Source organism: Nerophis lumbriciformis, linkage group LG25 (assembly GCF_033978685.3).
Source record: "Nerophis lumbriciformis linkage group LG25, RoL_Nlum_v2.1, whole genome shotgun sequence".
Lineage (NCBI taxonomy): Eukaryota > Metazoa > Chordata > Actinopteri > Syngnathiformes > Syngnathidae > Nerophis > Nerophis lumbriciformis.
In genome coordinates this window covers 30079303-30103127 of record NC_084572.2, presented here as the reverse complement: position 1 = coordinate 30103127, position 23825 = coordinate 30079303, and the positions used below count along the sequence as shown (strand labels likewise).

At 41.1% G+C, this 23825-nt stretch overlaps 1 protein-coding gene across 3 annotated transcripts in view; it reads left to right on the top strand.

Moving 5' to 3' along the window:
- mad1l1 (mitotic arrest deficient 1 like 1) overlaps nt 1-23825 on the top strand; it is a 254119-nt gene that overhangs the window by 200127 nt on the left and 30167 nt on the right. For 2 of the 3 annotated variants that reach the window (XM_061984161.1, XM_061984160.1), the window contains exon 18: nt 16626-17046. In XM_061984161.1, the coding sequence (XP_061840145.1) occupies nt 16626-16775 (150 nt within the window). In that variant the 3' untranslated portion in view covers nt 16776-17046. Of the gene's footprint in view, nt 1-16625; nt 17047-23825 lie in introns of those variants that run through there. The other variant, XM_061984162.1, reaches the window with a different exon arrangement.

Below are 23825 nucleotides of genomic sequence, written 5' to 3'. Positions count from 1 at the left end.
GTGGTACACGGACGTAGGGAGAAGTACAGAGCGCCAATAAACCTTAAAGGCACTGCTTTTCACACACACACACACACACACACACACACACACACACACACACACACACACACACACACACACAAGTGAATGCAACGCATAATTAGTCAACAGCCATACAGGTCACACTGAGGGTGGCCATATAAACAACTTTAACACTGTTACAAATATGCGCCACACTGTGAACCCACACCAAACAAGAATGACAAACACATTTCGGGAGAACATCCGCACCGTAACACAACCTAAACACAACAGAACAAATACCCAGAATCCCTTGCAGCACTAACTCTTCCGGTACGCTACAATATACACCCCCCCACCTCAACCTCCGCATGTCCCAAATTCCAAGCTGCTGTCTTGAGGCGTGTTGAAAAAAATAATGCACTTTGTGACTGCAATAATAAATATGGCAGTGCCATGTTGGCATTTTTTTTCCATAACTTGAGTTGATTTAATTTGGAAAACCTTGTTACATCCAGCGGGGCATCACAACAAAATTAGGCATAATAATGTGTTAATTCCACGACTGTATATATCAGTATCGGTTGATATCGGTAATTAAGAGTTGGACAATATCGGATATCGGCAAAAAAAGCCATTATCGGACATCTCTAATAAGAATTGTGATTTATTCGAAAATCCCTCCATCCATCCATTTTCTTCTGCTTGTCCTGACACACCTAATGGTAATGGTGTTAGTTAATCGGTATTGTATTGGAAGTGAAAAAGTTTGTTTCGGGACAAACCTAGTTCTGGAATAAAGTGATGTAAACACTTTCTTTAACATCTTAAAAAGAGGGAATTTGTGGGGGTTTTGTGCTGACACTCTTGTTAGAACATGATTTGTTGCATGCACGTCTATACTGTATCCAACAAATGCATCCTTTTCAGTTCCTTTGTTTTTCAGAAGCAGGATGTTGTTGTTTTTACCCTCACAGAATAATACATGGTCACAGTCAATATTCATCTCAAATTAAAAGAATGTCTCCGAGACTTCATGCAGAGACTAAAAAGATGCCAGATTTCTTTTTCCGAGGACGCCTGTCCATTGTCCGACTATGACGCCGGCACCCAACGGCGCCCTCAGGGGAGCGTCGTTATCATTCAGGCGGCACGCGGCCTCCTCGCTTGGATGAGGTCACTCGTAAGCCCCGCCCTGCATCTCCAGCGGGAAGCATTGATTTCCGTTAATTGGATAGAGGGCGGATGGCGTAGTGCTCCCTTTCTCCATCGTTGGAAAGGCAGCACTTAGGTTTTTAACCCTGACGGTAACATTTGTTCCATAAGAAGTTTTTTTTTTTTTTTTTTTTATTTACTTTTGAAAAGTCTGCTGGTGTTGTACTCGTTATTTGCTGTGCAGGACTGTTGCTCCACCTCTCTGACGTCACTTGGTGTGAAAGCGCGCTTCAGGCTTTCACCACCTGGACGCAACCTTGTTGTTTTTCATAAAGGTCAGAAATTGTTTACAGCATTTTTGTGTATGGATGTCTGACTGAATATGCAAATGTGCATTGATAAGGTCACTTTTTGAATATAGGGGTCGATTTATTTTCGCACATAATCAAGCAGCTTGGCAAAGCGGTGCACAGTTGGAAGGGGATTCATGTGAGCCTGACACATGAAACGTGACGAATTTGGGTGGTGCACTATCCACTTTAGTTTTGGATACCTTAAAATGTGTTTTGTGGCAATTCCAACTTTGAACACAGCGTCAGTTGCTATGCAGAGTGGCGCTTTCCACCACTTTCAGCAGACTGCATTGCAAAATGATTAACCCCCCTCTTCCTCTCACATGAGAGCCTTTGATTGATTGATTGATTGAGACTTTTATTAGTAGATTGCACAGTGAAGTACATATTCCGTACAATTGACCACTAAATGGTAACACCCCAATAAGTTTTTCAACTTGTTTAAGTCGGGGTCCACGTTAATCAATTCATGTTGTAATGCCCCTACTGTAATGGGTTCCTTATTCGGCAACTTTATCCAGATCTGCACCAACGTGCACCGGCTTGCCAAGCGGCACCAAACTACAATGTTGCAGGAATCGGACCTGTACTTTGGCCTTTGCTGTCAAAAAAGACCACAGTGTTTTTCTTTTTTACTTTCAAATGATCGCAAAACCTTTGAGAGCTTCTCTCGGCTTCTTTGGGCCTTATGCTCTCTTCCTCTCTTTCCTGTGAGCCATCCCTCTCGGCCACATCACCGAGATGTAGGTGCACCACTCTCATGTGCGGTCTTACATAAACAATGTAAGCATATTTTTTAAGTTCCAGGCACTCCATGCTGTTTGAAGATTTCTTCGTTAATGAAAACATATAAAATTAAAAGCAACGATATATATATATATATATATATATATATATATATATATATATTTTTTTTTTTTTTTTTTTTTTTTTTTTCAATAAAATTAATAGATTAAAAAAAAAACACGGATACTTAATAAACGCATACATATCTCTGCATTTAGGCCTCTTGTCCACACGCAAACGCAGACTTTTGTCCTTAAAAACGCAGACTTTTGCAAACGTTGGCCAAAGTGTAGAGTTTCAAAACTCGGCACGGCACAAATGGAGACTTGTACTCCCTGATGACGTCACGGTTGTGCGCTGTCATTTTCAAACCTCAACAGTGCTTTGCCGGCTTTAAACACACTATAAGAAGACTTACTGTATGTTTGAACTAGGGATGTAACTATAAACGGTCCAATGATAAACCGCGGTAAAATTCCAGACGGTTAGTAATGCTGTTTAAATTTTAAAGGGGAACATTATCACCAGACCTATGTAAGCGTCAATATATACCTTGATGTTGCAGAAAAAAGACCATATATTTTTTTAACCGATTTCCGAACTCTAAATGGGTGAATTTTGGCGAATTAAACGCCTTTCTAATATTCGCTCTCGGAGCGATGACGTCACAACGTGACGTCACATCGGAAAGCTATCCGGCATTTTCTCAAACACCGAGTCAAATCAGCTCTGTTATTTTCCGTTTTTTCGACTGTTTTCCGTACCTTGGAGACATCATGCCTCGTCGGTGTGTTGTCGGAGGGTGTAACAACACGAACAGGGACAGATTCAAGTTGCACCAGTGGCCCAAAGATGCGAAAGTGGCAAGAAATTGGACGTTTGTTCTGCACACTTTACCGACGAAAGCTATGCTACGACAGAGCTGGCAAGAATGTGTGGATATCCTGCGACGCTCAAAGCAGATGCATTTCCAACGATAAAGTCAAAGAAATCTGCCGCCAGATCCCCATTGAATCTGCCGGAGTGTGTGAGCAATTTCAGGGACAAAGGACCTCGGTAGCACGGCAAGCAATGGCGGCAGTTTGTTCCCGCAGACGAGCGAGCTAAACCCCCTATCGACCCTAACTTCCCTGGCCTGCTGACATCAACTCCAAAACTGGACAGATCAGCTTTCAGGAAAAGAGCGCGGATGAGGGTATGTGTACAGAATATATTAATTGATGAAAATTGGGCTGTCTGCACTCTCAAAGTGCATGTTGTTGCCAAATGTATTTCATATGCTGTAAACCTAGTTCATAGTTGTTAGTTTCCTTTAATGCCAAACAAACACATACCAATCATTGGTTAGAAGGCGATCGCCGAATTTGTCCTCGCTTTCTCCCGTGTCACTGGCTGTCGTGTCGTTTTCGTCGGTTTCGCTTGCATACGGTTCAAACCGATATGGCTCAATAGCTTCAGTTTCTTCTTCAATTTCGTTTTCGCTACCTGCCTCCACACTACAACCATCCGTTTCAAAACATGCGTAATCTGTTGAATCGCTTAAGCCGCTGAAATCCGAGTCTGAATCCGAGCTAATGTCGCTATAGCTTGCTGTTCTTTCCGCCATGTTTGTTTGTGTTGGCTTCACTATGTGACGTCACAGGAAAATGGACGGGTGTTTATAACGTTGGTTAATATCAGGCACTTTAAAGCTTTTTTTAGGGATATTGCGTGATGGGTAAAATTTTGAAAAAAAACTTTGAAAAATATAATAAGCCACTGGGAACTGATTTTTAATGGTTTTAACCATTCTGAAACTGTGATAATGTTCCCCTTTAAATGATTGAAAAACCATCATTTATTATCACATTTTAGGGGACACTGCTTACTTCCTGGAAACGAAGTCGCTGCATGTGCACCAACGCCGTTTTGCTCGACAACAGTTAGCCTCTATGCATTGTTGCAGCTCGATGATTTATGAGTGCATCATGCAATGTGCGGTTTGCGAGACGAGCGGGTGTAGCGCGTGTGGAGAGCAGCAGAGAGAGAAGTGTGTTCAGGTGTTAAAATGCTTGCCTGATGGTGGGTGTGTCGGTAATTCTCCGTGTGGGGATGTTGCTGGTGTCATATTAATAAATGTTTTCTCTAATATTTTTGCGATGGACGGGTTGGCGACCCCTCGTTTAATGGATATGAAACACAATTAAGCGTATAAAGTCAACTTGTTTTCCACTCTACTGCTATTTTACAGATAATGTGCATGTCATTGTACGTCTAGTACAGGGGTCGGCAACCAAAAACGTTGAAAGAGCCATATTGGACCAAAAAACATATCTGTCTGGAGCCGCAAAAAAGGAAAAGCCACATATAAGTGTTATAATGAAGGCAACACATCACGTAAGTGTCTATATTAGCTATAATAGCCTACTATCAAAATTACTATGTGTCGCAGGCTGAAGCAAATCTTCGTTGACAGAAATGTTGAAATGTAATATTTATTCTACACATTTTTACAACATTAGAAACCATTAGTAAATCAGAGGCTACTCAGAAGGTGAGATAACTCCTGGAAATTACTGGCTTTTAATGGCCAAAGGTGTAGATGTGTGTGTCCAAGTTAAAGGAAATGGCAGGCTGTCTTCTTTTAATAGATTTATTACAATCTCTGGCAAGCTAGGTAATAATGTTTGCTGTGGTCTGGAACAACATGGCACACACACAACTATCTGAAATGCAGCCAATATTACGTACAGATCATGTGTCAAAGAGGATCAAAGTAAATTATATTAAATGAGCTCAAATATAGCTACAAATGAGGCATAATGATGCAATATGTACATACCGCTAGCCTAAATAGCATGTTAGCATTGATTAGCTTGCAGTCATGCACTGACCAAATATACCTGATTAGCATTTCACCAGTGACGTGCGGTGAGGTTGATGGCTGGTGAGGCACTGACTTCATCACAGTCAGATGTACAAACATATGAACCCTAAAGAGTATCTTATTCACCATTTGATTGGCAGCAGTTAACGGGTTATGTTTAAAAGCTCATACCAGCATTCTTCCCTGCTTGGCACTCAGCATCAAGGGTTGGAATTGGGGGTTAAATCACCAAACATGATTCCCGGGCGCGGCGCCGCGCCGCTGCTGCCCACTGCTCCCCTCACCTCCCAGGGGGTGAACAAGGGGATGGGTCAAATGCAGAGGACAAATTTCATTACACCGAGTGTGTGTGTGACAATCATTGCTACTTTAACTTAACTTTAACTTTACACATACAAACTGTAGCACACAAAAAAGCACATTTAATAAAAAAAACGTTATTATGGTCTTACCTTTACTTATAAATGAAGTCCACAACTAAAGTCCTCACTTAAACTTTCCACGTGCAAGATTGAATCTATTTAAAAAAGTGTAACCGAGGGTTTATAAATGTCGCCTATACTGTATGAAACTACAAAATAACAAACACGGAGGCTCCAGTTTACACGAGGACCACTTTGTTTACCTTCTTTCAAAAACCTCCGTTCCACTACAACATGTCATCACTTCCGCTCTGGCGCCTTCAAAATAAGAGCTCAAGGCATATATTGTATAACAGCGCATAACAGGAACTTAACATCACAAAGAGGAAAGCCCATAAAAATAGGTTACAAAAGTTATTTAATAAGAAGCCAAAAAGTGCAAAAACAATAATGTTCGTGTTGGAGGAGTTGTGAATTCGATACACATGCAGTCTGCAGGTGTACCTAATGTTGTGGCCGTGCAGTCATTCACAACTCCTCCAACACGAACATTATTGTTTTTGCACTTTTTGGCTTCTTATGAAATATTTTTTTTAAATAGATTCAATCTTGCACGTGGAAAGTTTAAGTGTGGGCTTTAGTTGATATAACAATTCTACGGCGGGGGTGCAGGAGGCGGGGCTACTGGAGCCTCAGCCAGTGCGTCTTTTGCAGTCGTTTTATGATCGCTCAGCACAAGAAATACATTACACACTTACAGTTGTTGACAAAATACACTGTACATTATATACCTCAGCTAACTAAACTATGGAAATGTATAATATAATTCATTTAGCAATACGGTCTCACTGCACAGCAGGCCAGCAGTTAGCCGAGTCATTGCGCAATCCATGTTGCGGCACTGAGTGACGTGCCTCAACTGGCTGCTGTTCACCGCACAGTCTCTTCTCGGTATTTGAACGGCAAATGTGAAAATTCAGCGATTTTGAATAAAAATAATCCAAAACTGGTGAAGTTAAATGGAAAATAACTTTATAGTATAATCACTGCATACATATAACAATTTAATTTTTTTTTTTTCTTTTTACATTTTTTTTCTTTCCATGATGGCAGGTGAGGCCCCGCCTCACCTGCCTCTAGTGACTGCAAGTCACTGCATTTCACACTAGTCAATAACATCAACAAAGTGCTTCTTTGTGCATTCACGCACAGTATAAAACTTTTGGTGGACAAAATGAGACAAAGAAGGAGTGGAAGATTTTACATGTAAACAAACTGTTGCGTCACAGTCCACACTATGGTGAGTTCAAGAACCGCCGAAATTAGAAGGACAAAACGATGTTCACCAAATACTCTCATCAGTGAAGCATACACACAAACATATAAAACAGTGGGCTTTCTAACAATTGGGAAGGTTTGTGTCATGTTTGTCCTCAAACAAAAGACATACTAAAACAAACAAAAAAAAATGTCACCCCATCTTTTTCCATTTTCAATCCTTTTTTTTAAAAAATGCTCCAGGGCGGCACTAAAGAGCCGCATGCTGCTCGAGAGCCGCGGGTTGCTGGCCCCCCGGTCTAGTATATCAAAATAAACATAACAGAGGTGTAATGCCGCCAAGTCAGCCGTGGCTGCTTTTTCCAGGCTTCTGATTGGACAAAATGTGCACGACAGCAGGTGTATGCGTTCGTGTGTAGACAGAGACAGTTTTGTGTGGATGGAGGTGTGTTTTTTTAAACTCTCCGTGTTCGTGTGGACATGGCATCAGTTACAATAACAGCAAATCGAGGAACAATTCCCTTTCTCAACTCCCCTTGCTGCTGAAATGGCCAAATGTTTTTGTGAGGTGAAAACAATCATCTTCTAGACGATTTTGAGTGCTGGTGCCGGGTCTTGGTCGGAGTCGGAGCCTGGCCGATTCACAGACCAAATCCACTTCCTATTTTTCTCTTAGCAGGCCTGATGTCAGACCCACTCGATGTCCATTGCATCCGGTCTCCCTTAGAGGGGGCGGGTCACCCACATATGTGGTCCTCTCCAAGGTTTCTCATAGTCATTCACATTGACGTCCCACTGGGGTTGTGAGTTTTTCCTTGCCCTTATGTGGGCTCTGTACCGCGGATGTCGTTGTGGCTTGTGCAGCCCTTTGAGACACTTGTGATTTAGGGCTATATAAATAAACATTGATTGATTGATTGATGTTTGTGTCGTCTTTGTGAAGACGCTGCATGTCATCAGAAAAGCGGCCAGATGAAACTTTAGCATTTTTTTCCCCTTGTGAACGTGTGCGCAAAATGACTCGTGACGCATCCTTCTAAAAGTCTTAAAGTCGTGACTGTGTGTGTGTGTGTGTGTGTGTGTGTGTGTGTGTGTGTGTGTGTGTGTGTGTGTGTGTGTGTGTGTGTGTGTGTGTGTGTGTGTGTGTGTGTGTGTGTGTGTGTGTGTGTGTGTGTGTGTGTGTGTGTGTGTGTGTGTGTGTGTGTGTGTGTGTGTGTGTGTGGGCGTGCGTGCGGGCGGGCGGGCGGGCGGGCGGGCGTGTGCGTGTGCGGGCGTGTGCGTGTGCGTGTGTGTGTGCGTGTGTGCCTTCCGTCTCTTCATTAAGCTCCATGTTACTTCACTTCACAGCACTGCTAGGAACTCAAAACGCTGGTCTCCATGGCAACGCTTTTTTCTTCTACCCTTTGATGCGCCGGAGTCGTGCAGGAAGTTGCCAGAAAATGCAGAGAGGAAAGGATGCAGTTTTACGATGAATGCAGACACCCCATTGTGTGTGTGTGTGTGTGTGTGTGTGTGTGCGTGTGCGTGTGCGTGTGTGTGTTCTGGCAATGTTTACTTAATAGGGACATCGCTCTGTTTACACAGTCCCCTTTAGGGGACCTCTGACGGTATGGGGACAAAAAAACGGGTCCCCTAAAGGGAAACCTTTTTAAATGATAGTCAGATCCATTCTGAAGATGCCTAAGTGATTTTTAAGCTACGATAAGATAATCCTTTATTGATCCCACAACAGGGAAATTTGGGTTACTTTGTTTGTGGGCAGCACGGTGGAAGAAGGGTTAGTGCGTCTGCCTCACAATACGAAGGTCCTGAGTAGTCGTGAGTTCAATCCCGGGCTCGGGATCTTTCTGTGTGGAGTTTGCATGTCCTCCCCGTGACTGCGTGGGTTCCCTCCGGGTACTCCGGCTTCCTCCCACCTCCAAAAACATGCACCTGGGGATAGGTTGATTGGCAACACTAAATTGGCCCTAGTGTGTGAATGTGAGTGTGAATGTTGTCTGTCTATCTGTGTTGGCCCTGCGATGAGGTGGCGACTTGTCCAGGGTGTACCCCGCCTTCCGCCCGATTGTAGCTGAGATAGGCTCCAGCGCCCCCCGCGACCCCGAAGGGAATAAGCGGTAGAAAATGGATGGATGGATGTTTACGTGTTTCAAATATTGGTAAAAGAGAAAATTAATTTTCTTGAAATATGAAGCATTTGTTATCCTGGCATTAATAGTACTGTGATTCTGTATGGTATCCATCCTTAGTTAAAAGTAATACATTTTTCCAAAAACTAAATCTGGTTTAGTGTTCCTTAGGATGACATTTTCATACAGCATGATTATAAAACATTATTACCTTAAAGTATGATTCACATTCAGAATGTTCCATCCTTCTATATATGGTAGTTGGAGTTGCAGACAACTTCATTACTGCTAAATAGCAGTTTTCAGTAATGTCACAGAAGATGCAGGATTTGCTTTAACATTTAAAGGGGAACATTATCACAATTTCAGAAGGGTTAAATCCATTAAAAATCAGTTCCCAGTGGCTTATTTTATTTTTCGAAGTTTTTTTCAAAATTTTACCCATCACGCAATATCCCTAAAAAAAAGCTTCAAAGTGCCTGATTTTAACCATCGTTATATACACCCGTCCATTTTCCTGTGACGTCACACAGTGATGCCGATACAAACAAACATGGCGCATAGAACAGCAAGCTATTGCCACATTAGCTCGGATTCAGACTCGGATTTCAGCGGCTTAAGCGATTCAACAGATTACGCATGTATTGAAACGGACGGTTGTAGTGTGGAGGCAGGTAGCGAAAACGAAATTGAAGAAGAAACTGAAGCTATTGAGCCATATCGGTTTGAACCGTATGCAAGCGAAACCGACAAACGACACGACAGCCAGCGACACGGGAGAAAGCGAGGACGAATTCGGCGATCGCCTTCTAACCAACGATTGGTATGTGTTTGTTTGGCATTAAAGGAAACTAACAACTATGAACTAGGTTTACAGCATATGAAATACATTTGGCAACAAAATGCACTTTGAGAGTGCAGACAGCCCAGTTTTCATCAATTAATATATTCTGTAGACATACCCTCATCCGCTCTCTTTTCCTGAAAGCTATTCTGTCCAGTCCAGTTGGAAATGCATCTGCTTTGAGTGTCGCAGGATATCCACACATTCTTGCCATCTCTGTCGTAGCATAGCTTTTGTCGGTAAAGTGTACGGAACAAACTTCCAATTTCTTGCCACTTTCGCATCTTTGGGCCACTGGTGCAACTTGAATCCGTCCCTGTTTGTGTTGTTACACCCTCCGACAACACACCGACGAGGCATGATGTCTCCAAGGTACGGAAAACAGTCGAAAAAACGGAAAATAACAGAGCTGATTTGACTCGGTGTTTGTAATGTGTTTGAGAAAATGGCGGATTGCTTCCCAATGTGACGCTCCGAGAGCGAATAATAGAAAGGCGTTTAATTCGCCAAAATTCACCCATTTAGAGTTCGGAAATCGGTTAAAAAAATATATGGTCTTTTTTCTGCAACATCAAGGTATATATTGACGCTTACATAGGTCTGGTGATAATGTTCCCCTTTAACATTTAAGTAGTGAAACTTCCTATAAGAGGACAGCTGTAGTGCTGTATTCTGAGCATCATGTCATATTTCATTTAAACTTCTTTTTTTTTTAAATGGTCCTCAGTAGTCACGTACAAATTTGTGTGCATTATGCAAAATTATTTAAATTTGGTCCCCATGAACCATATTAACTCTTTTTCCCCAGGGTCCCCAGTAAAAATGATCAGCACATTACTTCATCAATCCAGAGATTTAAAGACGTGTATGAGCTAACTGGGCAGTGGACATTTTACACAATTTTTTTTATGCCTCCACAACCTGTAGAAAGGGGGGTCCCCACAAGTGTTGATCAAAAACTTGGTCCCCATTCCAAATGATAACCTGTGCGTGTGTGTGGTCAGTGGACCAGAACGTCTGTACAGTACGCTTGGATAGGTCATCAGAAAGCCGGCAGCTTCGTCATAAGCAGCGTTTATCGATGGAACCCTCTGAGGGCATCGACGTCAGTCTGGGGTTTTCCTTTTAATACGACACATTTATGCCGCATCGTCAATTTTATAGGCACTTTGTCTAATTTGTTGCATTTAAGTACATACTGGAACCTCCAAGATCCGCTCCGTCAGTCGTCTTTGGAAGCAGTTCTCCTTGTGGGACTCTCCCAACGTGTTTTTGGCAAAGTTCAAATGAAATGAATTCATTGTTACTAAGACATTATTTTGAATATTATGCTAATTAGCTTTGCCACGTTTAACACAAAGCGAACGTGTCTTGATATAGGAATTAGTGGAATTAGTATTCAGTTCCAGGGTCAAGCTGTGGCGGTCATTAAAGGGTCTGTCTTTTTAATTCACATTTTAACAACTGTATAACATGAGTCAAATTCTATACAGTTAAAAAAGGTCAAAGTCATCCTTTGATAAGCGACGTGTGGGTCGCTAATACGAAAGTGTCGTACCATAGGGCTGAGCTATAAAACAATATGTATATATATCGTGATAGACACGTAATCATATCAATAAATAATGCTTTTAATGTTTTTTTTCCTCTGTCGGAAGAAAGCGGAAGTTGCAAAGCAAGGTTGGTTGCATGAACAAAGGCACTCGCTTTCTGGTAACCGCGGGAAGTGATCACTGATCAGTGGTGAGTGACACAGCCAATCAGATAACAGTATCTACTACATACTTGCCAACCCTCCCGGATTTTCCGGGAGACTCCCGAAATTCAGCGCCTCTCCCGAAAACCTCCCGGGACAAATTTTCTCCCGAAAATCTCCCGAAATTCAGGTGGAGCTGGAGGGGGCATGGCCTGAGTCCACTTTCCCACAATATAAACAGCGTGCCTGCCCAATCACGTTATAACTGTAGAATGATCGAGGGCGAGTTTCTTATGTGGGTTTATTGTTAGGCAGTTTCATTAACGTCCTCCCAGCGCGGAAACAACACACAACAACAGCAGTCACGTTTTTGTCTACCGTAAAGCAGTTCGTCTGCCGGAAACAGCAATGTTGTGACACTCTTAAACAGGACAATACTGCCATCTATAACATCAAAAACATCTGGGCTTTTAGAGAGTGCAGTGCACAACTGCGCACACAACAAAGAGACGAAGCAGAAGAACGAGGAAGATACAGCCGTGGCGACGACGAGTAAGATGAAGAAATACGCTTTGTTGCACCTTTCCTGCCTGAGTCCGGCGATTAGTTGCAAATCTTGCTTTATTTACGCTACCGCTCCCTCTCTTCTCTCGCCCACACACTCACTGACGTCACTCACCTCACATGCTCACCTATTAAAGGGCCACACACACACACACACATACACTACTCTCATAACAGCTTGTAAGTTCCAAGCCGCAGCTGCGATTGGACCTGGATAGCCTCCGGGAAGAAGTAGTGGACTACCAAGTGCTTGGCAGTAAAGATCTTCCTCAGGAAGCAAAGATTGACCGGTTTTGGGCCTTGCTAGGGAGAGATGGAAGATTCCAGACTCTAATGAATTTGATGAAAGCACTTTTGTGCGTGCCACACAGCAATGCATCATCAGAGAGGGTGTTCAGCATGGTTAGAAAAATAGTGACAGAGAATAGAACAAGGATGGACAATTCAACCCTTAACTCAACAATGAGTAGATGAGTGTTATGTGTGTGTATATGTGTAAATAAATGAACACTGAAATTCAAGTATTTCTTTTATTTATATATACAAATATATATAATAAAATACATATATATATATATATATATATATATATATATATATATATATATAACTAGAATTCACTGAAAGTCAAGTATTTGTTATATATATATATATATATATATATATATATATATATATATATATCTATATATATATATATATATATATATATATATATATATATATATATATATATATATATATGTATGTATGTATATATATATATATGTAATACTTGACTTGGTGAATTCTAGCTGTAAATATACTCCTACCCTCTTAACCACGCCCCTAACCACGCCTCCGCCCCACCCCCGACCACGCCTCCCCACCCCCCACTTCCCGAAATCGGAGGTCTCAAGGTTGGCAAGTATGATCTACTATCAAGTTTGGTTGTGCCGTCTTGTTGTTTGGCGGTTGATTATTTGCATGGAGTGAGAAGAGAAAGTAAAAATGAAGAAATTGTAGATACAAGATGAAAAGTCACCTAGACCAGTGGTCCCAAACCACGGGGCCGCACCAATCGGTCCACTGAAAAAAACTTTTCCACTGGAAAAAACTTTTTTTTTTTCTTTTGTTTTTTTTTTTATTAAATCAACATGAAAAACAATATATATACATTATACATCAAGATAGATCAATACAGTCTGCAGGGATACAGTCCGTAAGCACACATGTGTCCGTGGGACACATTTTCAAGCGTTGACCGGTCCGCAGCTACAAAAAGGTTGGGGACCACTGACCTAGACAGTATGGCAGTGTTTGGGATTTTTTTTTAAAAAGGACCGTAGTCAGACCAATGTGGTCTGTAAATGATGCAAGGCGCTCGACCCCACCAAGACCGCTGATAACACACCACCTTAGCGCGCTCACCCTTTAGCGCACAGTTGTGATTTCCTGGCACTAAACCTGCAGAAAATAGTTCTTCTCAGGTTTCTCTATGTTTACATTTTCACACTTTAGACTATTTTCTGACACTTTATTAAAACCTCTTAAGGCCCAAGCTGTTTGTTTGCGGTAGGTACATGCTTTTTTTTATTTCTCTTTGCTATTTGGGCTTATTGGACCCTAATTAGAATAAAAACTAAGAATCATCTTTTGATATGATGTACTTAGTCCATAAGTACACAAACGTGTACTTCATGTGTAGTGACATGCTAATTTTTATTTTTACACTTTTTTTTTTCCAAATTCCATTGTATGTTATACTCTTCTGACACCACCAGATGGCAATATAAGTGTCCACATAAGTGGCCATAAGACCCCAATTCAGTAGTGTACACAATTTTGGAAATAAGATCTAAAAGGTGCTGTCCACGCATGTGGCCACTAACCCTTTAAAGGAATTATTAAGCATTTCTTACATATTCCTTGTTTCTGCACCTTCATTTTAAGAGCTTGTTGTTAAGTGGTCAATGTGATTTTACTATTTTGTTTACATTGTCTGAGTGTTTTCCATGCTTGTGTGGACATTTTCCTGTCCTTTCTGCCTTGATAGCTCAGGGGATTATAATCAGAGAAAGATTACATTTTAAATAAATACACACCGTGAAAAGTATACAATAAGCCATGCAAACTGCTAAGTTTGAATGTAAAGAACGGTGGGCATATCAATACAAATATCGACTAACTATTTTAAGTACCGTATTTTTCGGAGTATAAGTCGTCGCACCGGCCGAAAATGCATAATAAAGAAGGGGAAAAACATATATAAGTCGCACTTGAGTATAAGTCGCATTTTTGGGGGAAATTTATTTGATGAAACCCAACACCAAGAATAGACATTTGAAAGGCAATTTAAAATAAATAAAGAATAGTGAACAACAGGCTGAATAAGTGTACGTTATATGAGGCATAAATAACCAACTGAGAACGTGCCTGGTATGTTAACGTAACATATTATGGTAAGAGTCATTCAAATAACTATAACATATAGAACATGCTATACGTTTACCAAACAATCTGTCACTCCCAATCGCTAAATCCCATGAAATCTTATACGTCTAGTCTCTTACGTGAATGAGCTAAATAATATTATTTGATATTTTACGGTAATGTGTTAATGATTTCACACATAAGTCGCTCCTGAGTATAAGTCGCACCCCCGGCCAAACTATGAAAAAAACTGCGACTTATAGTCCGAAAAATACGGTTTAGTGTCCGTACGTGCTTGATTTTTTTATTAACAAAATTTGTTTTTCTTTGTCGTTTTTATTATTGTTTACAAATTCAAGAAATGAGTCCTTGGACACAGAAGGACTTTTAAGTGCTATAACTAAGGATTTAAAATCACAGCCAATATTAGTTTTTTCTTATGTTTACTTATTTTGCACTATTACATTTAATTAATTTGCTCCAAATATTGTATGTAATAAAAGGGAATAAGGAAATCATTTAAATATGTATTCGATATTGTTACACAGCCATCCTATGTTTTTGTCGGATTATAATTGTAATCAAAAATGTAATCGTTTAATGATCTTAAAAAATTGAAGTATAAGTATTGGTCTAATCCAGGGGTCGGCAACCCGCGGCTCCGGAGCCGCATGCGGCTCTTTGATCACTCTGACGCGGCTCAGCAGCTTACTTGCTGAACCCCCCAATTGTCCCGTGAGACTTCCGGATTTCAGTGCCTCTCGCAGAAAACTCCCGGGATTAATATTCACCGATTTTCACCCTTAAAGCTTTATTAAGGGCGTGCCGTGATGGTACAACATTTGGCGCCCTCTACAATCTGTATTGACAGCGTGCCAGCCCAACATTTGTTATACAATATACATCTTCTGCTTGCACACGTACTTGACAGCAAGGCATACTTGGTCAACAGCCACACAGGTTACACTGACGGTGATCATATAAAACAACTTTAACACTCTTACTAATAATGCGCCACACTTTGAACCAAAACCAAACAAGAATGACAAACACATTTCGGGAGAACATCTGCACCTTAACACAACATAAACACAACAGAATAAACACCCAGAATCCCATGCAGCCCTGACTCTTCCGGGCTACATTATACACCCCTGCTACCACCAAACCCCGCCCCCACCCCAAGCCTGCTCCCTCCCACATCAACCCCCCCTCTGTGCGGTGGTTGAGGTGGGCGGGGTTTGGTAGCGGGGGTGTATAATGTATCCCGGAAGAGTTAGGGCTGCATGAGATTCTGGGTATTTGTCCTGTTGTGTTTGTTGTGTTACGGTGCAGATGTTCTCCCGAAATGTGTTTGTCATTCTTGTTTGGTGTGGGTTCACAGTGTGGCGCATTATTAGTAAGGGTGTTTTAAGCACCATCTTAAAAATTCCATATAAAAGTGTGGGCAACGTGTCTGAGACCCCTGGTTTATACATAGCACAAAGCAAAAAAAATGTTTTATATACATTATTTCATTTAAAATTTCAAAAATTTTTGCGGCTCCCATTGTTTTCTATAATTTGTGAAACTGGTCAAAATGGCTCTTTGACTGGTAAAGGTTGCCGACCCCTGGTCTAATCGATACAGATTAACACCTGTGTGACATGTCAATCAAAACGCAGCTCTGTTGTCTATGTGAAGGAAGTGCACTTGATATTTTGGACTAAGACAAATTGTCAAATACGGCGTAGGTGTGTGTCGGGTGATTTTAGGACGTTTCCCAGCGTGCTATGTCGCATGCGCTCGCCCCTCCCTCGCCGCCTTGCTCACTTCCTTCATGCAATGTTTTAATTACTCCATCCCTCGTTTCCCTCATCACTTTCTCCTTCACTCTATCGCCCCGAGCTGCTCCTTCTAATTAATCCACACAGATTTAGACACCTTCAGTCTGTCATGGATGCTCACACACACACACACACACACACACACACACATGCACGGAATCTTGACAATTCCCAGGAGATGAAAACAACTTGAAGTGATGACATTTTTACGTTGAAACTTTTTCTTTTCAACTGTGTGTGTGTGTGTGTGTGTGTGTGTGTGTGTGTGTGTGTGTGTGTGTGTGTGTGTGTGTGTGTGTGTGTGTGTGTGTGTGTGTGTGTGTGTGTGTGTGTGTGTGTGTGTGTGTGCAGGGCTGCAATGGAAACATGCAGCTGATGGAGACGGCCTTCACCAAAACCCTGGATGAGTTGGTGAATCTTCACCTCCACCATCAGAACAGCATCCCCGTGTTCATCTCGGCCGTGACCCTCGAACTCTACAGCCGGCAAACCACCGTCTGACGTGGTAACCCTTTTTTACATTTTTTATTTTTTTCCCTTTCCTATAGATGTCGCTAATATTCACAAGACAAGATGGTGTCTTCATCCAAAGTAAAGACATTCCGTGACATTTTTTCTGCATGTCAGATGATTATTTCATCATTTTGTGACATGTTTAACTTAGTTAGCAGTTTTGTTCTTTATTTCAACTTCTGTCCATCGTTATTTTGATACTCATTCAACATAAAACCGTGATCCTAAATCTATCACACTTTTCTCTTTGTGGTCTTTTTTGTCTTTATGGAGCGGCAAGGAAAGGGTTAAACAGCTTTCTGGTAGGGTTGGTGAGAGAAACCATCTAAACACTCACCGGGGGGTCCTGGTTAGGGATGGGTACCAGAGATGCCCGATAATGTCCAACTCTTAATTACCGATTCCGATATCAACCGATACCAATATATATAGTCGTGGAATTAACACATTATTATGCCTAATTTTGTTGTGATGCCCCGCTGGATGCATTAAACAATGTAACAAGGTTTTCCAAAATAAATCAACTCAAGTTATGGAAAAAAATGCCAACATGGCACTGCCATATTTATTATTGAAGTCACAAAGTGCATTATTTTTTTAACATGCCTCAAAACAGCAGCTTGGAATTTGGGACATGCTCTCCCTGAGAAAGCATGAGGAGGTTGAGGTGGGCGGGGTTGGGGGGTTGAGGTGCAGGGGGTGTATATTATAGCGTCCCAGAAGAGTTAGTGCTGCAAGGGGTTCTGGGTATTTGTTCTGTTGTGTTTATGTTGTGTTACGGTGCGGATCTTCTCCCGAAATGTGTTTGTCATTCTTGTTTGGTGTGGGTTCACAGTGTGGCGCATATTTGTAACAGTGTTGAAGTTGTTTATACAGCCACCCTCAGTGTGACCTGTATGGCTGTTGAACAAGTATGCCTTGGTCAACACTTGTGTGTGTGAAAAGCCGTAGATATTATGTGATTGGGCCGGCACGCAAAGGCAGTGCCTTTAAGGTTTACTCAGTGGCCTAGTGGTTAGAGTGTCCGCCCTGAGATCGATAGGTTGTGAGTTCAAACCCCGAGTCATACCAAAGACTATAAAAATGGGACCCATTACCTCCCTGCTTGGCACTCAGCATCAAGGGTTGGAATTGGGGGTTAAATCCCCAAAAATGATTCCCGGGCGCGGCCACCGCTGCTGCCCACTGCTCCCCTCACCTCCCAGGGGGTGATCAAGGGTGATGGGTCAAATGCAGAGAATAATTTCGCCACACCTAGTGTGTGTGTGACAATCATTGGTACTTTAACTTTAACTTTAACTTTTATTGGCGCTCTGAACTTTTCCCTACGTCCGTGTACCGTACAGCGGCGTTTTAAAAAGTCATAAATGTTACTTTTTGAGACCGATACCGATAATTTCCGATATTACATTTTAAAGCATTTATGGGCCGCTAATATCGGCCTGCCGATATTATCGGGCATCTCTATTTGAAAGTGTTGTTTAGTAAATGTTCACTTTAAATAGAAGTCTTATAGTAATTACTACAACAATTGTACTTTGTAGAGATGCCCGATAATATCGGACTGCCGTATAATATCGGACATCTCTACTTTTTTTGCATGTGTCGCACGTTTGGTTGAAGACTCAACACCGGTTCAAGCACTCAGAGCAGACTCAGCAAACTGCCTCTACGTAATTTTTCCCGGCCAACAAATCAAGAATGCCTGATAGAAAAGCGCTCAAAATTAAGTCCGCTTTTTTAAACGTGCTTGCTAGATGCTAATATACATTGGATATACCATATACATGCTACCGATTAACATTAGCGATTTTACACGGCAATTTCAACACTTTTAAAATTTAGTAATGGAAAGATGGAAGATGCGCGTTACAATCAAACCGCTGGTGTGTAATAAATACAATACTTACAGTATTAACACTTTGTAGGACTCAACAAAAGGCAAGACTAATATCATTGTAGCCTGGACACTACTGCCATCCAATCATTTGTAATTGCAACTGCATGGAAAGTCTACTATACAACACTTGCAATTGAGACTCCAAAATGTCATCAAACAAGATATAACAACTGGAGGGCACAATTAGCATTATCAGCACATTGTTAAATAGAGAAAACATATGTGCTAGGAATTCCAAAATACCCATTCCCAATTCAAACTGGTACTTCATCAAAATTGTTCAGCCGATTCCAACACCAACCGATTTATACCCATCCATCCATTCATTTTCTCGCGCTTATCCCTTTTGGGGTCGCAGGTGGTGCTGGAGCCTATCTCAGCTACAATCAGGCGGAAGGCGGGGTACACCCTGGACAAGTCACCACCTCATCACAGGGCCAACACATATAGACAGACAACATTCACACTCACATTCACACACTAGGGCCAATTTAGTGTTGCCAATCAACCTATCCCCAGGTGATGCCATCTAAGATAATTGTGCTAGTATCAATCTTTTAAAAAATTCACGGTTTTCCCAAAAATTCCCAAATTTCCAGGAAATTCCCATTTAAATTCATAGTTCAACCATCCTCCCACACTACTTTTTCGATATATCTAACACAAACATGTTTTCGCTTTCCCAAAATTCCCGGTTTTCCCGTAATTTCACCGATTTTTTTTCCCCCATTGACAATGAATGGGCATTAAATAATCGACTGCTCATCCCTGAAAGTTACCTGGAATTACCAGGAATTTTCCCCCATTGAAAATGAATGTGCAAAATACAAACCTGTCCATATCCCACATATCTCAACCGACTTGAACCGTTCCAACATCCACACACTCCACTCATCTTGGACAATCAAATCCAAAAACAATTCCAGGAATTTCCCAAATTCACGGTTTTCCGAAGCCCTATTTTCACCTCTTCCTGGAAAGTTTTCACAGTCCTCATTTTTCAACCGTTTTTCACCATTCCACCTTCAAAAAATTCCTCTTAGATGGGACAACAAATGGTCTTTTTTTTTTCCGTATGAATTCCTGGTTTTCCCGAAATCCAGGAATTCCGAAATAGCCATTCTCAATTAAAACTGTTACTACATCAACATTTTTCAGCCGATTCCAAAAATTCCAACACTAACCGATTTTATACCATCTAGGACAATTTTGCTAGTATCAATCTTTTCAAAAATTCTCGGTTTTCCCCAAATTCCCAAATTTCCAGGAAATTCCCATTTAAATGAATGGACATATTCATAGTTCTACAATTTTCTAAATTCTCAAAATGTTGTCTGATTCCGACCTTTCAACCATCCTCCCACACTACTCTTTCAATATATCTAACGCAAACATGTTTTTTCCCTTTCCCAAAATTCCCGGTTTTCCCGGAATTTTACAGAATTGTTTCCTCATTGTCAATGAATGGGCATTAAACAATCGACTGCTTCCATCCATCCATTTTCTACCGCTTGTCCCTTTTTGGGGTCCCGGGGAGTGCTGGAGCCTATCTCAGCTGCATTCGGGCGGTGCTTATCCCTGAAAATTCCCTGATTACCTGGAATTAGCAGGAATTTTCCCCCATTGAAAATGAATGGGCAAAATACAAACCTCTCCATATCCCACACATCTCAACCGACTTGAACGGTTCCAACAACCACACACTCCACTCACCTTGGACAATCAAACTACCATTTTTCAAGTTGAAACAAATTCCAGGAATTCCCCAAATTCCCAGTTTTCCGAAGCCCTATTTTCACCTCTTCCTGGAAAGTTTTCACAGTCCTCATTTTTCAACCGTTTTTCACCATTGCACCTTCAAAACATTCCTCTTAGATGGGACAACAAATTGTCTTGTTTTTTCGTACGAAACCCCGGTTTACCCGAAATCCAGGAATTCCGAAATAGCCATTCTCAATTAAAACTGTTACTACGTTAACATTTTTCAACCGATTCCCAAAATTCCAACACCAACCGATTTATACCATCTAGGACAATTGTGCTAGTATCAATCTTTTCAAAAAATTCACGGTTTTCCCAAAATTCCCAAATTTCCAGGAAATTCCCATGGACATATTCATAGTTCTACAATTTTTTAAATCCTCAAAATTTTGTCTGATTCCGACCTTTCAACCATCCTCCCACATTACTCTAACGCAAACATGTTTTCCCTTTCCCAAAATTCACGGTTTTCCCGGAATTTCACTGAATTGTTTCCACATTGACAATGAATGGGCATTAAACGATCGACTGCTTATCCCTCATCCGATTTGAACCGTTCCACCCTCCACACACTCCGCTCACCCTGGACATTCAAGCCAGCATGTTTCCTGGTTCTGAAAATTCCCTGATTACCTGGAATTAGCAGGAAATTTCCCCCATTGAAAATGAATGGGCAAAATACAAACCTCTCCATATCCCACACATCTCAACCGACTTGAACCGTTCCAACATCCACACACTCCACTCACCCTGGACATTTAAGCATCTCAATTCCACTCTCACGTTTAGGCGGCTTACGCACATAGGGCATTCACACGCAATGTCGTTGCTCTCACAATGTGGGGTCCTCCTAGAAAATGGCAGTTTTCAGAACGGTCCGTTTCCTGTCAGTTGTCATCAGGTCAAATAAGATGACGTTTATTCATCCCACATTGAGGAAATGTCTCAGTTTTAGCATAACACGTACGTAGGGATGATGTTCGAAACCATTTCTCCCGGTTGTTCGATAAGTAAAGAACCGATTCCATGGACTCAAATCCCTTTTTGAGAAATGGTTCCCGTTATCGAGGCCACTATAGTAAAGAAAAAGAGTTGGTTCTTTATTCGAATCCCTGGGAACGAATCCCAAATGGGCAATGTTATGCCCATTTGATTGTAGACTCTGTGGCGATATGAAAATACTACGCGTCAATCGTTTGCGCACTTCCGGGTTGGCGACGAGAAGTAAACAAGTTGTGTTAGCTCTTACAAGCCTTAGAAAAGATAAGTCTGTAAGTAAACTGTTTAACTTGTTTATGTAACTCAATATTAAGGTGGAAAGTGGTTAAATTTGATAGTAAGATGTTTATTGAAAAACGATTTTTGTGCACTCTTTCAAGGGATGTTTTGAGGACTTTAAACGGCTGCCAGTCGTATATTTCCACCATCGAAATAGTTTCAACACTCAGAAGTATTTGTTTGATGATAGGACTGTATATTTGTGTGAAGCTAATATTTACATTTTGTGTATTACATTTCAGTATGTTAATTGAATCACATAGCTTATACATTTGTCATTGTGTGTATTTCAATTTAAAAAAAAAAAAAAAATAACAGTCCAGTGTAAGACAAAAGTAAAGATAGGAAAAGACAAAGCAAGATCAACAACAATAAAGAGCCTAAATGGATTAATCTGCTTTGGAACTTTATTAGACGTCTTGGATTGTTTGTAAGCTGTCTGCCTGTGTGTGTAGTTAGTATGTTCCAATAGCAGCAGAAGTGCACTTTTTGGAGAGCTGTATTATTTTCAGTTTTGTGCCCAAGGGACTGATTTTATTTAACACTATATTATTATTTATACACGTACAGTGATCGCAGAGATTGTTTGTTTTTGTGTTACTGTATATATTTGTTTTTCTGAAAAATCCCACTTAATATACTATGGGTAACAACAGTCAATATTATTTTTTTTATTTTTTTTTGGGGGGTAACAGTCAATATTTATTTATTTATTTTATTTTAGTTTTTTCTTATAAAATAAAGTGAGCTTTTGTTAAACCAAATATTGAGTGTTTTTTTCCCCGTATACAACAACCTATTTGTAGTCGATAAGAGAATCGATAAGGAATCGGTTCGATAAGAGGATTCGATCATTTCTTATCAAACATCATCCCTACACGTACGGTATAAGCAGGATAAAAATAAACATAACTACAAATTCTAAACCCCCAACTGGACTTTTTCACTTTTCGCCCACTTCTTCATCTCCACATCTTTGACTTGTGAGTTCTGTGTTGGAAGGTTCCAGCAGTTATGTGTGACTTTGGAGTTTTGAAGTCCTTTATTGTTGTTTGTGCTGAACATCAGTGGCGCTCCTCAGCTGCTCGTCCGCCTCCACGTTAATGCTAGCAGACTTTGATGTGCTTAGACGATAGCAAGAAGAAGACGACACTGTCAGAGTTAGAACCAACGCATTGAAGCCTTGAAAGGAATAAAAGCCAACACATTGTTTTTCCTTGTTAGGACGTTAAAAAAAGGACACGTGAAAGTGAAGAAGAGCTCAGCGGGATATTATTCCCTCTCTCCTTTTTTACTGCTCAAGGTCACAGGCGGCGTTTCATCACCATCCATCTCATTAACTTAACGTGCCTCCCCCGCCATTTTTGCTACGCCGTCGCAAGTGAGGATCAATAAAGCGCGCGTGACATGAAAAGTCAGCCGTTACGTGCTACGGCGAGCCGACGTAATAAGTCTGTTCCGCCGTTAAGTCCACAAGCGGCGCTACGGGCCTTTTTCTCGTGACCCCGGGTTTGTTGTGTTGTCAGGTGGGACACTTTTGTGGGTTCTTGACGAGGCTCTCAGTCGCACTCAAGGTCGCCAATGTTAATCCCTTTAATAGTGAGGTCATGTGACCAGCTTTAGTTTATAGCGATGGTGGCTACTACAGTTAGCATCGATTCTTTATTTACAGGAACGTTTTGTTACATTTTCAAAGGAACTCGGGAACATTTTGGAATTTAGTTCCACCCGGGGACCCCAATACTGAACAAAATGTATAACTTATTCATGACAATGATAAAGTTGACATTTTATCGCTGACCCAATAAAAACGGACCTAAGACCAGTGTTTGGAAAATTCCTCAAAAATTTTAAGTAATTAATTGTTAAGAAGTGGGGGGGGGTTTGGTGGTAGCGGGGGTGTATATTGCACCCCGGAAGAGTTAGGGCTGCAAGGTGTTCTGGGTATTTGTTCTGTTGTGTTTATGTTGTGTTACGGTGCGGATGTTCTCCCGAAATGTGTTTGTCATTCTTGTTTGGTGTGGGTTCACAGTGTGGCGCATATTTGTAACAGTGTTAAAGTTGTTTATACGGCCACCCTCATTGTGACTTGTGTGTTT